General features: G+C 40.0%; 1 protein-coding gene across 1 annotated transcript in view; it reads right to left on the bottom strand.

The window, feature by feature from the left end:
- Positions 1-978: 978 nt before the first annotated feature.
- Positions 979-16,238, bottom strand: part of LOC141404609 (acyl-coenzyme A oxidase 1-like) — a 48,742-nt gene continuing 33,482 nt past the window's right edge. The window contains exons 1-7 of the mRNA XM_073988076.1: positions 6,338-6,501; positions 3,368-3,524; positions 3,014-3,306; positions 2,442-2,847; positions 1,719-2,225; positions 1,386-1,650; positions 979-1,322 (exon numbers count right to left, since the gene is read on the bottom strand). Of these exons, the coding sequence (XP_073844177.1) occupies positions 1,038-1,322; positions 1,386-1,650; positions 1,719-2,225; positions 2,442-2,847; positions 3,014-3,306; positions 3,368-3,524; positions 6,338-6,473 (2,049 nt within the window). The 5' untranslated portion in view covers positions 6,474-6,501 and the 3' untranslated portion in view covers positions 979-1,037. Of the gene's footprint in view, positions 1,323-1,385; positions 1,651-1,718; positions 2,226-2,441; positions 2,848-3,013; positions 3,307-3,367; positions 3,525-6,337 lie in introns of the transcript that reaches the window.

Raw genomic sequence — 16,238 nt, 5'->3', positions numbered from 1 at the left:
GCGTGGACCTATACCAACAAAATTCTGGGGGATTGTTTTATACACCTAAAGAAGACTTAGTACCAAATTTCAGCCATTTCGGTGTGATAATGAGGCTAAAAACTCCAAAATACCGAAAATCGGGTGGTACCGTTTGCAATGCAAAATATCCCAGGAGTATTACGAGTAAAAACTTCTACACCCAATTACAAAGCTCAATTCTTACAAACTGCTGCATCTTGATTGTAAGGGTGCCACCGTGGTGCAATAGTATGCACAACCGCCGGTCAGACAACATCAAACTTTCAACGGTGACAAAAAACGCCTCAGTAATGTTGGCGACATTTCCTGAGCCATGTAAAACCTGTCTACAAGTGGTGTCTTAAGACGCGCGATAAACGGTAGGTCCCATGTCATTGAGCTAATATGAATCGGGGTGCACTCATTGATATGAGAGAATTCTCCCTTGTCCCGTATGGGAAGAATTGTGGAACAATTATTATTATATATTGATTTCAACAGATGGACAAGGTTATATCGGCTTAGAATTTTACCCAGATCCAGAATATATATAATATAATAATAATAATTGTTCCACAACATCCCATAGGGACAAGGGAGACTTCTCTCATATCAATGAGTGCACCCCGATTCATATTAGCTCAATGATATGGGACCTACAGTTTATCGCCGAGTCCGAACGGCGTGTCTAAGACACCACTTTTGTAGAGAAGTTTTACATGGCTGAAATACTCAGGAAATGTCGCCAACATTACTGAGGGGTATTTTGCCACCGTTGAAAAGTGTTTTGATGTTGCCTGGCCGGGGAATCGAACCCACGACCTTATGTGTGCAAGGCGGGTGTGCATACCATTGCACCACGGTGGCACCCCCAGAATATATATACTCCTATGAATATTTCGATGTGTTACAAACTGAATGACAAATTTAATTATACCCTTCATATTTATGGTGGGGGGTATAAAAATGAAGCAGGGATGAAGTGTGGTTACATTTATTTAGTTAAAAAAACGTTAAAATATTACAGACACAGATATTTACAACTTCGATTGTTTAGCCTTAGCAGCATTTTCTTGCATAAAAGGTTTCAAATGGGCTGCAAAAAAATCAGGTACAGGTTTCTTATTCAAGGGGTGTTTGAGGGCAGCATCGAACAAACGTTCATAGACATTGCCGTCATAGCAACCTAACGCTGAACTTAACACCGTATCAGAATAATCAAAACCATCAGTTAGGGCCACAGCGTCGGGACGTAATTTTTTCAACACAACTTCAAGGCGCGTCCGCAGTGCGGATATTTCGTTCTCGGGAAGGGGAATAAACTGAAAAGAGAAAATATAGATTTTGAATTGGAATACAAAATTCTAATAACGTCTTTAGCTTACCCTCAAAATATCACCCAAATGGCGGAAGAATGTCTGAATCAAATGTAACTCCAGCATATTTTCCAAGACCTTTTGGAATTGCAGAGAACGTTGAGCCTTGTCAGCACCATGTAACACTTGATTATAGAAATTGCCAGCAACATAGACACGACCATGCAATTCAGCTGCCTTGGAAAGTTCTAAACCGGTACTGCTGACAGCAACAGTTTGGCTTTGGCCAGACTTCAAGCGGGCACTGTAACTTTGGAAGGCTACACGAATGGATCTATAAAGAGAAAATGGGGTATGTAAATAATTTGTTCGTTTAGAAATTCCCGGGTTTGTTTGACCTACCCCACACAAGCATATTGTATGGCCTGCAGCAAACATTGCCATGATCCATTCCACTGGGGGAATTTCGACATCTTTGAGCATTCCGTAATGTAAGCCATTGTGGGCATCAGTGGTTTACCAGCCAAGACTTGTGACCATGTTTTCATGAGAATTTTTCCCACTTGTAAATATAGCACAGAATTTTCACCCTCATAGGTACAAGCCGGAGCAGCCCATGCGAATAGATTACCCAAATTACCGGCAGTCAAGTAGCCATGACCACCACAACCCTGACGCAGACGTTCAATGCCATAGGTGGAATCATATGAGGTGGCAACTTTCAGAATGCAGGCAAGGGCATGCAATTCGGGTAGACGTGAAAAGTCTTTGCGATAAACAGCCTCAGCTGTTTCATTGTACATATTTTGCAAGTTTTGGGCAGCAAGGCGATATACCACAGCGGTGACAATTTCTGGAATGACTTTCATTTGTTGTGTGAAATGTTCGAGGATTTTGGGTTCAGGTTGGCTAAAATGAAGAACGAACAGAGCGATATTTATATGATAATTTCAAACAAATTTCTGAGGACTCGCTCGGCACCTAAGGGGATGACTTTCTGGCTTAAGTTATTTTAAAGGCAAATGACAATGTTGTTCGAAGTTGGCTAGACTATTATTTATTCTTTTATTAGAAATGACTTAAGCAAGAATGTTATGCTTCTTATACCGAGGCCCCTACACTTACTCTTCCTCAATGGGACTCTGACGTCTAATGACCGAATAACGTGTAACAATGGTTGCAGCCTGGGCCAAATAATTGGAATTTTTACGCGCCACCATACAACGCACAAATACCATGGGGAAATATGAGACTTGTGAAACGGGACTCTTAACAAAGCTACCATCCGCCATAACTTGTTGATGTCGCATCAACATATTCATGCGTGGCACGCGATAATTCTTCAAACCCAAGAACCCGTTGTTAACACCATTTAAACCCATTTTCTTGCCAATTTCGCCCACATGTACCCCCGGCAAAGGTACATGAGTCTGTTCATCACGTATTTGGACCACAAACATGCCCATACCCTTGGCTTCGCTGTCAATATATGTTTGGGCAACAAAAATGCAATAGTTACAGACGTGACCCACTGAAATTATATAAGATATTGAATATTCAAGGGAACTAATAGTTATGTTTAAACACGAACACAAACACGGCGACCGGATTGACTCGGAGGAATCTTTGACCAGGGGCCGCCAACTCAATAATTACGTGTTTGTGTTCGTGTAAAAGTTCTCTTTAGTTCAACTTACATCCTCCAGGCCACCATTTATACGATGTCAATGTTGGGGTGTTCAAAATAAATTCCTCGGTCTTGCGATCATAATCGGCACGTGCCTCCAAGCCACGCAGATAGGTGCCATGGCCCAATTCCGTTTGGGCAAAGGTACCAATAATTTCATTATTATCAGCTCTGCGACCAAATTTCTCATATTGTTCATCGGTGCCTTGTTCCTTGAGGGCACGTGTAAACATCAGAATGTGTACAGTGAGAGGACTGCCGCTGGGTATTAAGGCGTTTATGGCTTCATTTCCCATTAGGGCACTATGTTGGAAGAGAGTTACTTTTAGATGTTATGTCGTATGGGAAATTGTGTTTAACTTACGGATAAATATCTGAACCACCAGGATTGTAACGTTCCTGTAAAGTTCGCAATTTCTTGTTGGCAGCAATTGCTTGCTGTACCGACATTGTGGCCACATCTTCATACGAGGCAAATTCAACATCCAAGCGATCGCCCACAATTTCGCAGGCCTCTTTTTCTGTAAACAAATAACATTTAGGTAATGAAATTGGAGCAAAACTCGTATCATTGGGAAAACAGCAGCTGTGGTCGTCTGGTGAAGGTCGGTTTTGTATTAAAACATCGTACATGGAGCAAAGTAGCATCTTTTGAACATTTTTATACCCTCAGCCTTTAGGCTAAAGAGGGTATATACACTTTGAGACGACCAAAAATGTGCCTCATCGAAATAATGGTTTTAGACCCCAAGTACGTTTGTACGATATCCGTTTCAGACAATTTTGAGTAGATCTAGCAATGTCCGTCCGTCTGTCCGTCTGTCTGGCTGGCTTGTGCGCACGATAACTCTCGAACGAATCAATCGATTCGGTTCAAATTTTGGGTATCGAAATATTTTGTCCAGATTTGATTTAAGTTCGAAGATGGGTCATATCGGTCCACTCCTTCAGGTACCTCCCCCACCAATGTTCAAAACTTGTGCGCACGATAACTCTCGAAGGGAATAACCGAATTGAACCAAACTTTGCATATGGTAATACTACCTCTAAACATACATCAGGGTAGAATATGGATTATATCGGTCCATTCCTTCAGGTACCTCCCACACAAAATTTGAAATAAGTGCAGTTTAGTGACACCTCACGAATCGTTATGACATTTTTTGTAACAGTATGTTCGTGCGGCCCCCGTTACGTCATTGTAATTTCTTTTGAGTGCAAGTCCATAGTTCCCGAGATAATGGCGCATAACCTCAAAAAAACGCTGCACTATGTCGCGAGTTCAAATGAACGGTGTCCAAATATAAAAGGAGATTGCGTTGGCAGATGAATTTTGGTGTAAATACTTATAGTTCACTGACAATGTCGAGAGCAAAAAATTGGGTAGGTCGGTCCACGTTTGGGGATAGTCCCCATGCAACGATACTTCTTAATGTTTCGGTATTTTGAATATTTTAGCTAAACTTATCAACCAAATTGGTTGAATTTTGAGATGCGGGGTTTTCACTTTACAAAAAACTTTTCCGATAAAAATTATGGACATATGTCCACGTTTTGAAATTTTTGAATTTTTTTGACGGCACATTTTTTGTTAAAAATCGAAATTTTGACTTTGTATTCTTTTCCTTGACGGTGTATTCTTTTTCGGGGACAAGTCCATACTTTTTGAAATAATGGATCTGGAGCTCCAAAAAATCTGCCGGAACTAACTAAACTTGGTTGTGCCTAACATAATACTCACGTACATACTTGGATTACGTCCAAATATGTAACGTACATCGTACCACTCCTTAGGGTATCTCCCACACAAAATTTGGAACATGTAAAGTTTAAGGTTTTTTTATACCCTCAGCATTTATGCTAACGAGGGTATATACACTTTCATATGGGCAAAATGTGCCTCATCGAAATAATGGTTTTAGACCTCAAGTATGTTTGGACGAAATGTGTTTCAGACAATTTGGAGTCGATCTAGCAATGTCCGTCCGTCTGTCTGTCTGCCACGGATGAACCGATTCGGTTCAAAATTTGGCTTTGTTAATATTTTGCCCAAACTTAGTTTAAGTTCGGTCCACTCCTTCCGGTACCTCCCCCACAAAAGTTCGAAAATGTTCGGAAAATTTGTGCGCACGATAACTCTTGAAGGGAGTAACCGATTGGGTCCATACTAACTAAAATAAGGTTTCAATATGGACTCTATCCGTCCACTCCTACGGATACCTTCCACACAAAATTTCGGAAAAGTTCAGTTTAGGGCCATCTCTCGAATCGCTTTGATTTTTGCTTTAGCAACTTGTATTCAATGCCCCCCATACGACGGTATAAGTTTCATCAGGGGCAAGTCCATACTTCCAGAGAAAATAGCATTGCAAAAAAAACCCTATGACGCAATGTTAGGTGGTTGGAGCGCAAGATAACTCTAGAACGGTTCTGCCGATTCGGTCCAACATTTGACCTTAGTAATATTTTGTCCAAACATAGTTTAAGTTCGAAGATAAGCCATACCGGTCCACTCCTTCAGGTACCTCCCCCACAAAAGTTCAAAAATGTTCGGAAAAATTGTGCGCACGATAACTCTTGAAGGGAGTGACTGATGTAATCCATACTTTGTTCATCCTAATATATCTACCAGATATAGAGCAGGTTAGAATATGGACGATATTTGTCTACTCCTTCTGGTACCTCCCACACAAAATTTCGGATAAGTTCACTTTAAGACCTGCTCTCGAATCACTTTGATTTGTGTTGAAGCGATTTGCATTCGCTACCTCCATTAGAAGGTAAACGTTTTTTCAGGGGCGAGTCCATATTTCTTGGGAAAACAGTCCGAAAGGTGTAAAAAACCCCTATGTCACCATATGTAACGGTCGGAGAGCACGAAAACTCTCGAACTGTTCAACCGCTTTGGTCCAACATTTGGTCTTCGTCATATTTTATCCAAACTTAGTTTCATAGGGCAATACCGGCCCACAACTTCCGGTACTTCTCCTCAATATTTAAAAAATGTCACTAAAATGCTAGGACGATGTCACTTGAATGGGGCAACCAATTTGGTCCAAACTTTGGTTCTCCTAATATTTTGTCAAAATTTAGTTTAATTTCTAAAATGGCCCATATCGGTCCTCCCTAAGGGTACCTCCCCCACAAAAGTTCAACATTTGTGTCTTAGTGCAGTTAATTCCTAATCCACATTTGTCGGCAAGTTCAAATGTCCAAAAAGGGTCACCAAATTCAGAAGAGACCTTAAAGACATTCGATCTGTCCGTAGGTGAAAGTCGACTGACACTTTTTTACTTTTTTTTGTTATTCCCTTGCATGACTTTTCACAACTTACCAATCATTCTTTTCCGCTCCAATTTCTCCTTCGAACCATAAAGCCAAATTGACATTTCCTCCGAATTAAAACTGGCATTTTTTCGCTCAATTGCAATATCGGGATTAACTGTTTTAGGAATTTCAAAATTCTCCATTACTGTTTTTGTTTTCCTATTAACGGCGTGTTGTATTTATGAAGACTGAAATTTGTATTTTTGGTGTATTTTATTTGCAATTGATTTCGTTGTTTTTTGTTTGTTTTTCTCATCCAAAAAAGCTGTCAATGATTATGGCAAATCGAAATGCAAAGTGCATATACATACTTATATATAATCTTAACTATAATAAGAGGAAAGATAAGCACCAATGAGTTGATATGGTTTTGGGCTATCCACACGGTGTTTGAAATTTGACATACTTTTTTACCCTCAGCCTTGTGGCTAGGGATCAAAACGTGAAACGTGAATGTGTGGGACTTCGGTGGACTCCTAATTTCGAAAAATTTAAGGTGGAAAGTTTTATAACCTAACTTGCTTACTTACTTACAGAACATTTGTTCCATAGGCCGAACTAAGAAAAGATCTCCAATTCTCTCTATTTGTTGCTTCGCACTCTGGAATACCGCACCTTGTCATCTCATCATCCACTTGTTTGCGCCATCTATTCCTTGGCCTGCCAATTCTGCGTGCACCGCCAAGTGGTCCGTGTTTATACGTCTTTTTAGCTGGTTCATCATCGCTCATTCTTATGATATGGCCTAGCCAACGCAATCGCTGCATCTCGATACGTTTAACTATATTGATGTCCTTGTATAGCAGGTACAGCTCGTGGTTCATGCGACGTCGATATTCACCGTCTACGCCGTAGATCTTTCGAAGAATTTTTCTCTCAAACACACCAAGCACTGCCATGTCTGCTTGCGCAAGTACCCAGGCTTCGGAGCCATACATCAGCACGGGTAGTATCAGTGTTTTGTAGAGCGTTATTTTTGTTTGACGAGATGTGGCTTTGTTTTTAAACTGCTTACTTAAACCAAAGAAGCATCTGTTAGCCAATACAATTCTTCTTTTTATTTCACAACTGATGTCGTTTGTTGTGTTTACGGAGGTGCCGAGGTAGACGAAGTCTTTTACTACCTCAAAATTATAGGAACCAACTTCCACAGTTGGTCCGAGCTCAATGGACGCATTGCGCGTCGACAGCATCAACTTGGTCTTCTCACCGTTTACCGCTAGACCCACTTTAGCAGATTCTCCTTCGACCTTCATAAAGCTATCAATTACTTCTTTTACTGATCGATCAATGATGTCTATATCATCAGCATAAGCAAGTAACATGTGACTATTGGTGTAGATTGTGCCACTTCTTTCGACGTTTGCCTCTCGTATAACCTTTTCCAGCAGTATGTTAAAGATATCACACGAAAGACTGTCTCCTTGTCTAAAACCTCTTTTGGTACCAAACTCTTCGGAGAGGTTCTTTCCTATTTTAACTGAGGACCTAGTATCAGTTAAAGTCATCTTACAAAGCCGGATGAGCTTTGCGGGGATACCAAATTCAGACATGGCTTGGAATACCTTTGAACGCAGCGGGCTGTCGAAGGCTGCTTTATAATCGACAAAAAGGTGGTTGGTGTCGATCTGCATATCTTGGGTCTTCTCCATGATTTGCCGCAGGGTAAATATCTGGTCAATGGTGGACATGCCAGGTCTAAAGCCGCATTGGTATGGTCCAATTATCTCGTTGACCATAGGCTTTAGTCGTTCGCACAATATCCCTGACACGATCTTGTAGGCAATAGGGAGTAGACTTATGCCCCTATAGTTAGAGCATACAGTCATATATCCCTTCTTGTGGACGGGGCACAGGATACTCAGATCCCAATCGTCGGGTACTCGTTTTTCCTGCCAGATGGTGCTAACTAGCTGATGAATACACCTTATCAGCGTGTCGCCTCCGGTTTTGAACAGCTCGGCTGGTAAGCCATCGGCTCCTGCTGCCTTATTATTCTTCAGCCAGCTGATTGCTGTTTTTACTTCATCTTGGCCGGGCGGTATACATTCTATACCATCTTCTGGGATTGGATCTGTCTTCGCTACTATTGGATACCAGCAGATTGGAGAAATGTTCCTTCCATATCCTGAGCACGCTATCTGTATCTGTTACCAGATTACCTTGCTGGTCTCTACAGGAGGACGTGCCTGTACCAAAGGCACCTGTTTGATGTTTCACTCTTTGCTATAATTTTCTTACTTCATTCTGGCTCCTGTACATCTCGTATTTTTCACACTCCCGCTTTTTTATTTCTCTCTTTTTCTTGCGGAAAAGACTTTCTCTTCTCTCCTTTTCTCCCGATATCTCTCTCGTGCGCTACGCGTTGCAACTGATTGTAAAGTAGCTCTATATGCCGCATTTTTCTCTTCGGTAGCAGCACGACACTCCAGGCCATACCATGAATTCCTTTGTGGAGGTCTCTGTTATCCAAGTATGGATTTTGCGGCTGCTTGCATGGAGTGGGCAATATTTTGCCATTGTGTTGTTATGTTATCGGGACAAGGAGTGCTCTCATTAAGCAATTGGGCTAGTAGAGTGGAATATGCTGTGGCTATCTGTTGTAATTGCAGCCAATCGATGTCCAACTTCCGCGTTGTGTCTGTTCGTGCTTTATTTGCAACGTTTAGACGGGTACGTACCTTTGCTGCAACAAGGTAGTGGTCCGAATCAATGTTTGCGCCTCGGAACGATCGTACATCCAACACGCTCGTTGAATGTCTTCCATCTATCACAACATTATCAATTTGATTACTTGTTCTTTGATCTGGAGACAGCCAGGTGCCTCCGGTTTTGAACAGCTCGGCTGGTAAGCCATCGGCTCCTGCTGCTTTATTATTCTTCAGCCAGCTGATTGCTGTTTTTACTTCATCTTGGCCGGGCGGTATACATTCAATACCAGCTTCTGGGATTGGGACTGTGGTATCTTCGTCGTCTTCGCTGCTATTGGATACCAACAGTTTTGAAAAATGTTCCATATCCTGAGTACAATTACCTTGCTGGTCTCTACAGGAGGATGTGCCTGTACCAAAGCCATCAGTTTGATGCTTGACTCTTTGGTAGAATTTTCGGACTTCATTCTGGCTCCTGTCCATCTCGATTTTTTTCACACTCCCGCTTTTCCATCTCTCTCTTTTTCCTGCGGAAAAGACGTTTCTCCTCTCTCCTTTTCTCCCTGTATCTCTATCGTGCGCTACGCGTTGCTACGGATTGTAAAGTAGCCCTATATGCCGCATTTTTCTCTTCGGTGGCAGCACGACACTCCTGATCATACCATGGATTCCTTGGTGGAGGTCTCTGGTATCCAAGTATGGATTTTGCGGCTGTTTGCATTGAGTGGGCAATGATTTGCCATTGCGCTGATATGTTATCGGGATGAGGAGTGCTTTGATTAAGCAATTGGGCTAGTTGAGTGGAATATGCTGTGGCTATCTGTTGTGATTACAGCTTACCGATGTCTAACTTTCGTGTTGTGTCTGTTCGTACTTTGTTTGCTACGTTTAAGCGGGTGCGTACCTTTGCTGCAACAAGGTAGTGGTCAGAATCAATGTTTGCGCCTCGGAACGATCGTACATCCAACACGCTCGATGAATGTCTTCCATCTATCACAACGTGATCAATTTGATTTCTTGTTTTCTGATCTGAAGACAGCCAGGTGCCCTTATGAATATCGAGATGATTAAATCTGGTACTGCTAACTACCATGTTTTTTGCAGCTGCAAAGCCTATCAGCCTCATACCATTGTCAGATGTTTCACTGTGGAGCCTGAATTTCCCAACTGTTGGGCCAAAGATATTCTCCTTTCCAATTTTGGCATTAAAATCGCCTAGAATGATTTTAATGTCATGGGCAGGGCAACGGTCATATGTTTCTTCTAAGCGCTCGTAAAATATATCTTTGGTCTGTTCGTCCTTTTCTTCAGTGGGAGCATTAGCGCAAATAAAGCTGATGTTGAAGAATTTGGCTTTTATTCGAATTGCAGCAAGGGTTTCATTCACTGGGGTGAAGCTTGATACCAGATGTTTTAGCCTCCGACTAACTACGAATCCGCAATCAAACTCATGCTTTACGTCATGGCAGCTATAATACAGTGCGTTGTGACGTACTTTTCAAGTACGTCTGCCCATGCGAAGACTGCACCTTCTCTATAAAGGGTGCGAACATTCCAGGTGCAGATTCACAGATCATGGTCCTTAAAACGTTTGCGGGGTTCCTCAACTTTAGAGGGGTTTGTTTTTCTTTTCTTTCGTTTTTTCATAGTAGGCTGTTTTTTCTAGGGGAGGGTTACTAACCCGACGCCCAAACCCAAGTTTTTAACGTTCTTATAGGTGAACGCGCGGCACATCTTAGCTTACTACCTTTAACGGGTGTTAAAGGCAGTTCCCCAGGTGACACCACGGGGAGGTCAGTGTCCACTTGAGATGAAAGAGGGACCAAGATAAATCCTGGGCTTAGCCTATGTTAATTAGAACTTTCATCCACGGACAGATTGAATGTATTTAGGGTCGTTTCAGAATTTTTTGGCACTTATAGGACATTTGAACTTGCCGAAAAAAATGTGGATTAGGTTTAAAGTTCAAAAGTTTTATGGAGGAGGGAATGGACCGACATAGTGCATTACGGATGTGGATCTTATTTTGGCAGTCATATCTTTTCGATGGACGGCGATGGATTTGTCCACGGATAATATGGCTGTAAACAGAACCATAATGAACATCATCGGTATAAATTTCCAAAGGATATCCGAACAGACCCTAAACGGCGCTTGGACACAAGTATCCAAAGGAGAGGAGTTAAACTAAGTTTGCACAAAATATGACGAAGGCCAAAGTTTGGACCAAATCGGTTTATCAGTTCGAGAGTTATTGTGCTTTCCAGCTACTACACTTTGGTACCATATAGGGGATTTTTACAACTTTCGAGCTGCTTTCCCAGGAAGTATGGACTTGCCACTGAAAACACTTTTACCGTTGTAATTGAGACAGTGATTGCAAATTGCTTCAATAGAAATCAATGTTAGTAAAGATCAGGTCTTAAAGTGAACTTATCCGAAATTTTGTGTGGATGGTACCCGAAGGAATGGGCAAATATAGTCGATATTGAAACCTGATCTATATCTGGTAGATATATTAGGATTTGTAAAGTATAGACCAATTCGGTCAGTCCCTTCAAGGGTTATCGTCCGAACAATTTTTCCAAACAGTTTTGAACTTTTAGGGGGAGGTACCTGAAGGAGTGAACCGATATGGCTTATCTTGGAACCTAAATTAAGTTTACGCAAAATATTATGAAGGCCAAATTTTGGATCGAATCGGCAGATCCGTTCGAGAGTTATCGTGCGCTCGGTGTCATAGGGATTTTTTTGCACCTTTCAGGCTATTTTCTCAGGAAGTATGGACTTGCCCCCGATGAAATTTTTGTACCGTAGTATGAGGGGACGTGAATACAAGTTGTTGCAACAAAAATCAAAACGATTCGAGAGCAGGTCCTAAACTGAACTTTTCCGAAATTGAGTCCATATTGAAACCTCATCTAAGTTTGGTAGAAATTTCACGATGTGGAAAGTATGGATCAAATCGGTTACACCCTTCAAGAGTTATCGTGCGCACAAATTTTCCGAACGTTTTCGAACTTTTGTGGGGGAGATACCTGAAGGAGTGGACCGATATAACCCATCTTCGAACTTATACTAAGCTTGGACAAAATATTACGAAAGCCAAACTTTGGGCCAAATCAGCTCATCCGTTCGAGAGTTATCGTGCGCTCCATCCAGACAGACAGACGGACGGACATTGCTAAATCGACTCCAAATTGTCTAAAACACATTTCGTCCAAACATACCTGGGGTCTAAAACCATTATTTCGATGAGCCACATCTTGCCCGTATGAAAGTGTATATACCCACTTAAGCATAAATGCTGAGGGTATAAAAAAACCTTAAACTTTACATGGTCCAAATTTTGTGTGGTACGATGTATGTTCCATATTTGTACGCGAGTGTTATGTTAGGCACAACCAAGTTTAGTTAGTGCCGGCAGATTTTTTGGAGCTCCGGGTCCATTATCTCAAAAAGTATGGACTTGTCCCCGCAAAAGAATACACCGTCAAGGAAAAGAATACAAAGTCAAAATTTCGATTTTTAACAAAAAATGTGCCGTTTATTGGCCATTAATCGGTCAAAAAAATTTTAAGGAAAATTCTCTTATTTGAAGACAACATTTTGATGTATTCAATAAACTCACAAAAATATATGAAGACTGAACACCAAATTTCTGTAATTTTGGGTGGATAATGTGGCTAAAACCATAAAAACCCGAAAATTGGGCGGTACCGTTCCACGGGGGTTGTATCAAAACGTGAACCAACACCAACAATTCTCTGTAAAAATATTTCGCAAAACCTGGCGAATACTAAATACCCAATATCAGCTACATTGGTTGTTTAATGTGGCTAAAACCTTGAAAATGCCGAAAATCGGGCGATACCGTTCTATTGGAGCTATATCAAAAGGTGGACCTATGTACATAATTTTTATCAGAAAAGTTTTTTGGTCCATTGGGAACCCTCAATGTAAAATTTCGGCGTATTTGGGCGTGAAACATATGTAAAATGTTCAAAATTCTGAAAATCGGGAGGTACCGTTACATGGGGTCTATATCAAAACGTGGACCTATATCCATAATTTTTATCGGAAAAGTTTTTTGTAAAGTGAAAACCCCGCATCTCAAAATTCAACCAATTTGGTTGATAAGTTTAGCTAAAATATTCAAAATACCGAAACATTAAGAAGTACCGTTGCATGGGGACTATCCCAAAACGTGGAACGACCTACCCAATTTTTTGCTCTCGACATTGTCAGTGAACTATAAGTATTTATACCAAAATTCATCTGCCAACGCCAACTCCTTTTATATTTGGACACCGTTCATTTTAACTCGCGACATAGTGCAGCGTTTTTTTTTTTTGAGGTTATGCGCCATTATCTCGGGATCTATAGACTTGCCCTCGAAAAAATTACAATGACGTAACGGGGGCCGCACGAGCATCCTGTTACAAAAAAATTTATAACGATTCGTAAGGTGTCACTAAACTGCACTTATTTCAAATTTTGTGTGGGAGGTACCTGAAAGAGTGCACCGACATAATCCATATTCGAACCTGATGTATGCCTAGAGGTAGTATTACCATATGCAAAGTTTGGTTCAATCCGGTTACTCCCATCGAGAGTTATCGTGCGCACAAGTTTTGCGGCAATTTTTGAACATTTGTGGGGAGGTACCTGAAGGAGTGGACCTATTTGGCCCATATTCGAACTCAAATCAAACCTGGACAAAATATTTCGATAACCAAAATTTGAACCGAATCGATTGATCCGTTCGAGAGTTATCGTGCGCGCCAGCCAGACAGACAGACAGACGGACGGACATTGCTAGATCTGCTCAAAACGAACAGAAGCACACGCACAGCATAAACAACTTCGTGTGCTTTCGTTTATTGACGCATTGTTGTTGTTGTTCGGGTTTTACTGCCACTCATACAAAAACATAATTTAGTGGTTACATTTGCCTGGGTGCACATAGCTGGTCTAAAACTATTATTTCGATCAGGGACGTACGCAGGATTTCATTTCGGGGGGGGCCCAACTTGACTAAAAATCATGAAAAATTCAAATGTTGTGTAGCGTTGCGTAAAGCTATTTTAAGGGGTTATGGCCACTTATAAGCATGAGAAAAGCCATTTTCATGCATTTTTTATAAACAAATCTATTAAACCTTAAGTTACCTTCTATTTTTTTTTTTTTTTTTTTTTTTTTGAAAAATTTTACATTCAAATGTCCGCGTATAAAGCACTGTTTTTACTAAAGCAGTTTGCGGTACCCACTGTAGTTTAAAAAAGAATAAACCGATCAGCATATATTTTTGTGGGATCATTACGAACCTAATAATCTTGTCCATTATCGAAAAGGAATTAAAAAAATCAATTTTTAAAAATTTTGAACAGTTAAAATCAAAATTTCGATTTTAACAAAAACAAAACACTGTACAAAATTGATATTTTTTCTGACTCCGTCAGCAGTTTTTTTTAATGACTCTCTCGGTTAAGCACATGATTTATGTGTACAACAGTCCCACAAAAACATATAAAGTGCCACTTCGAGGAAAATATGTTTTTAGTTTCTATGCTACATACACACATATTCTATATTCTATTCTATATTTTATATGAACTAATGGTACAAAGTATATAAATTCAATAGAAACAATTCATAATATTTAGTGCCAATTTACATTAGGCGAGTTTACTTGCGGCAAGTCTCAGTTTGTAGGAGAGACACGTAAGGGGTATGGAAGTGGCAATTTTCAGGCAATTCCTTTTATATTTTTCGTTTTTGACATTATTTTCATTATTTTGAAAACAAAACTTGCAGAAACAGAATTGCCTGTATAAACGCAATTTTAAAAGAGAACGAGAAAAATTGCCGCAAGAAAAATCGTTTAATGTAAATTGGGACTAAGGATACAATTTTAAATATTTACAGAGTAGGATATTTAGAATTGAAAATAGACAATATCGGGCCACGTTCGGTAAGTTTTTAATCATACAGGTCCACGTTATGGTTCATCGCAGAATTTTACAACCACAAAGAATTTCCGTTGTCTTTGCTATAGCAAGATTTTTGCTATTTCGATGATCTTAGCCTAATTTTTAAGAATATCGGCTGCCGTTGTCGTTGATATGTTTCCAAATGAAAACATTAAGAAAAATTTAACAGTTTTGGAGATGTGGTGCGAAATCTATACAAATTATGGAATTTTTAGATATATTATAAAATTTGAGGTAATAAATGTAGTTTTTCCAGTTCAATATTTGTCCAAATATTTTATTCTGACCCTTATCTACAAATTTGCTTCAGAGGTCAGAAGAAGATTTGCATTGGCTTCAGAGATATAGCCCCGAGTTGCTGTAAAAAGTCGATAATTAGCAATGTTTAGAGGGGGCCGTAAAATCCAAGCTGGGCACGGTGTGCCTTAACTAAATTTAAATGGAAGGTGCTTACACCTGGGAAGTTTTTGCAGATTCTGAAACTAGAATGTTCATAGATGAGACATATCAAGAAACAAAAAAAAAATCGCCGGAGGGATTTTCAAATAAATCGCGATTTAAGTTCACATTTTTAGGGGTTCTTTAGGTTTTCACGATTTTGCTTGGAAACCGCGAGTCCTATGTAAATTAGCCTAAAAAACATTTTTTAGCTGTGAAAATTCTCCTTAGGATTGATCTTTATAATATTGTCGTAGGTTTTACTGTTTTTGAGATATAGAAGTTCAAATTGACTGTAATCTCATTACTGCAATTTCCCAAATTAAACTTATATATCTTGAAAATGGTAAAACCTACGAAAAAATAAATCATCCAATCTTGTAGAGAATTTTCAGAGCTTCAACATTTTATTTAGTCCCATTTTGATATGCCTTGCGGTTTCCAAGCAAAATCTTGAAGACTTAGATAAAAACCTAAAAATTCGAACTGATCCTCTATATCTCAAAAATGGTAAAACCTACGAAAAAACCTAAAGGTCAGTCTTGTAGAGAATTTTCATAGCCACAACATTTTCTTTAGACTCATTTTGATACGACTTGCGCAAAATCGTGAAAATCTAAAAACCCCCTAAATTTGTGAATTTTGATCGCGATTTATTTAAAAATCCCTCCGGCGATTTTTTCTGATTTTTTTATTTTTCTTATCTATGAACATTGCTGTTTCAGAATCAGCGAAATCTTCCCATGTGTAAGCGGTTTTCATCAAAAGTTAGTTAAGGCGCACTGAGCATGATATTGTTTTATAAAGAGGGGATACAGTCAGTGCA

This window comes from Musca autumnalis, unplaced genomic scaffold, assembly GCF_047663935.1.
Source record: "Musca autumnalis isolate F117 unplaced genomic scaffold, ASM4766393v1 scaffold_5, whole genome shotgun sequence".
NCBI lineage: Eukaryota > Metazoa > Arthropoda > Insecta > Diptera > Muscidae > Musca > Musca autumnalis.
Note: the sequence above shows the minus strand (reverse complement) of the source record. Positions and strands in the feature narration are given on the sequence as shown.